Source organism: Chaetura pelagica, unplaced genomic scaffold (genome assembly GCF_000747805.2).
Source record: "Chaetura pelagica isolate M959 unplaced genomic scaffold, ChaPel_1.0 scaffold356, whole genome shotgun sequence".
Lineage (NCBI taxonomy): Eukaryota > Metazoa > Chordata > Aves > Apodiformes > Apodidae > Chaetura > Chaetura pelagica.
The window spans coordinates 6,714,084-6,714,548 of record NW_009953964.1 but is presented as its reverse complement, the minus strand read 5'-3'; the positions used below and the strand labels follow the sequence as shown (position 1 = coordinate 6,714,548).

At 66.9% G+C, this 465-nt stretch overlaps 1 protein-coding gene across 1 annotated transcript in view; it reads left to right on the top strand.

Moving 5' to 3' along the window:
• The window catches only part of FAM193B (family with sequence similarity 193, member B), a gene marked incomplete at its 3' end in the record, with an annotated part of 8,445 nt that extends 7,980 nt beyond the window's left edge, over positions 1-465 (top strand). The window contains 3 exon segments of the mRNA XM_010002094.1: positions 34-127; positions 252-327; positions 402-465. Of these exon segments, the coding sequence (XP_010000396.1) occupies positions 34-127; positions 252-327; positions 402-465 (234 nt within the window).

Here is a 465-nt window from a genome sequence, read left to right as displayed (position 1 = left end):
CGCCCCCCGCCCTTGGCCGCGGGGGACCGGCAGCTGCCTGCCCCCCCTACCCGGGGGGGCTCCCCCCAGCCCAAGGGCAAGAGCAGGAAGAGCCGGAACAAGGTGGAGAAATCCAATACCTCGATCGGTGAGTGCTGGGAGCGCTGCCCTCCTGGCCGTGCCCCCCATCCTCTCCCTGCCTGTCACCCCTGTCTGCTGCCTGGCCCATCCCATCCCCCCAGCAGCCCTGACCCTCTCTGTGCCCCTGCCAGATGACGTGTTCCTGCCCAAGGACCTGGACGGGGCGGAGATGGACGAGACTGACCGAGAAGTGGAGTATTTCAAGAGGTGAGGGAGCAGCCCTGGGGAGCTGGGAGGGAAAAGGGGCCGGTGGGTGACAGGGGCTGTGCTCTCCCCACCAGGTTCTGCCTGGACTCGGCCAAGCAGACTCGGCAGAAGGTGTCGGTGAATTGGACCAACTTCACC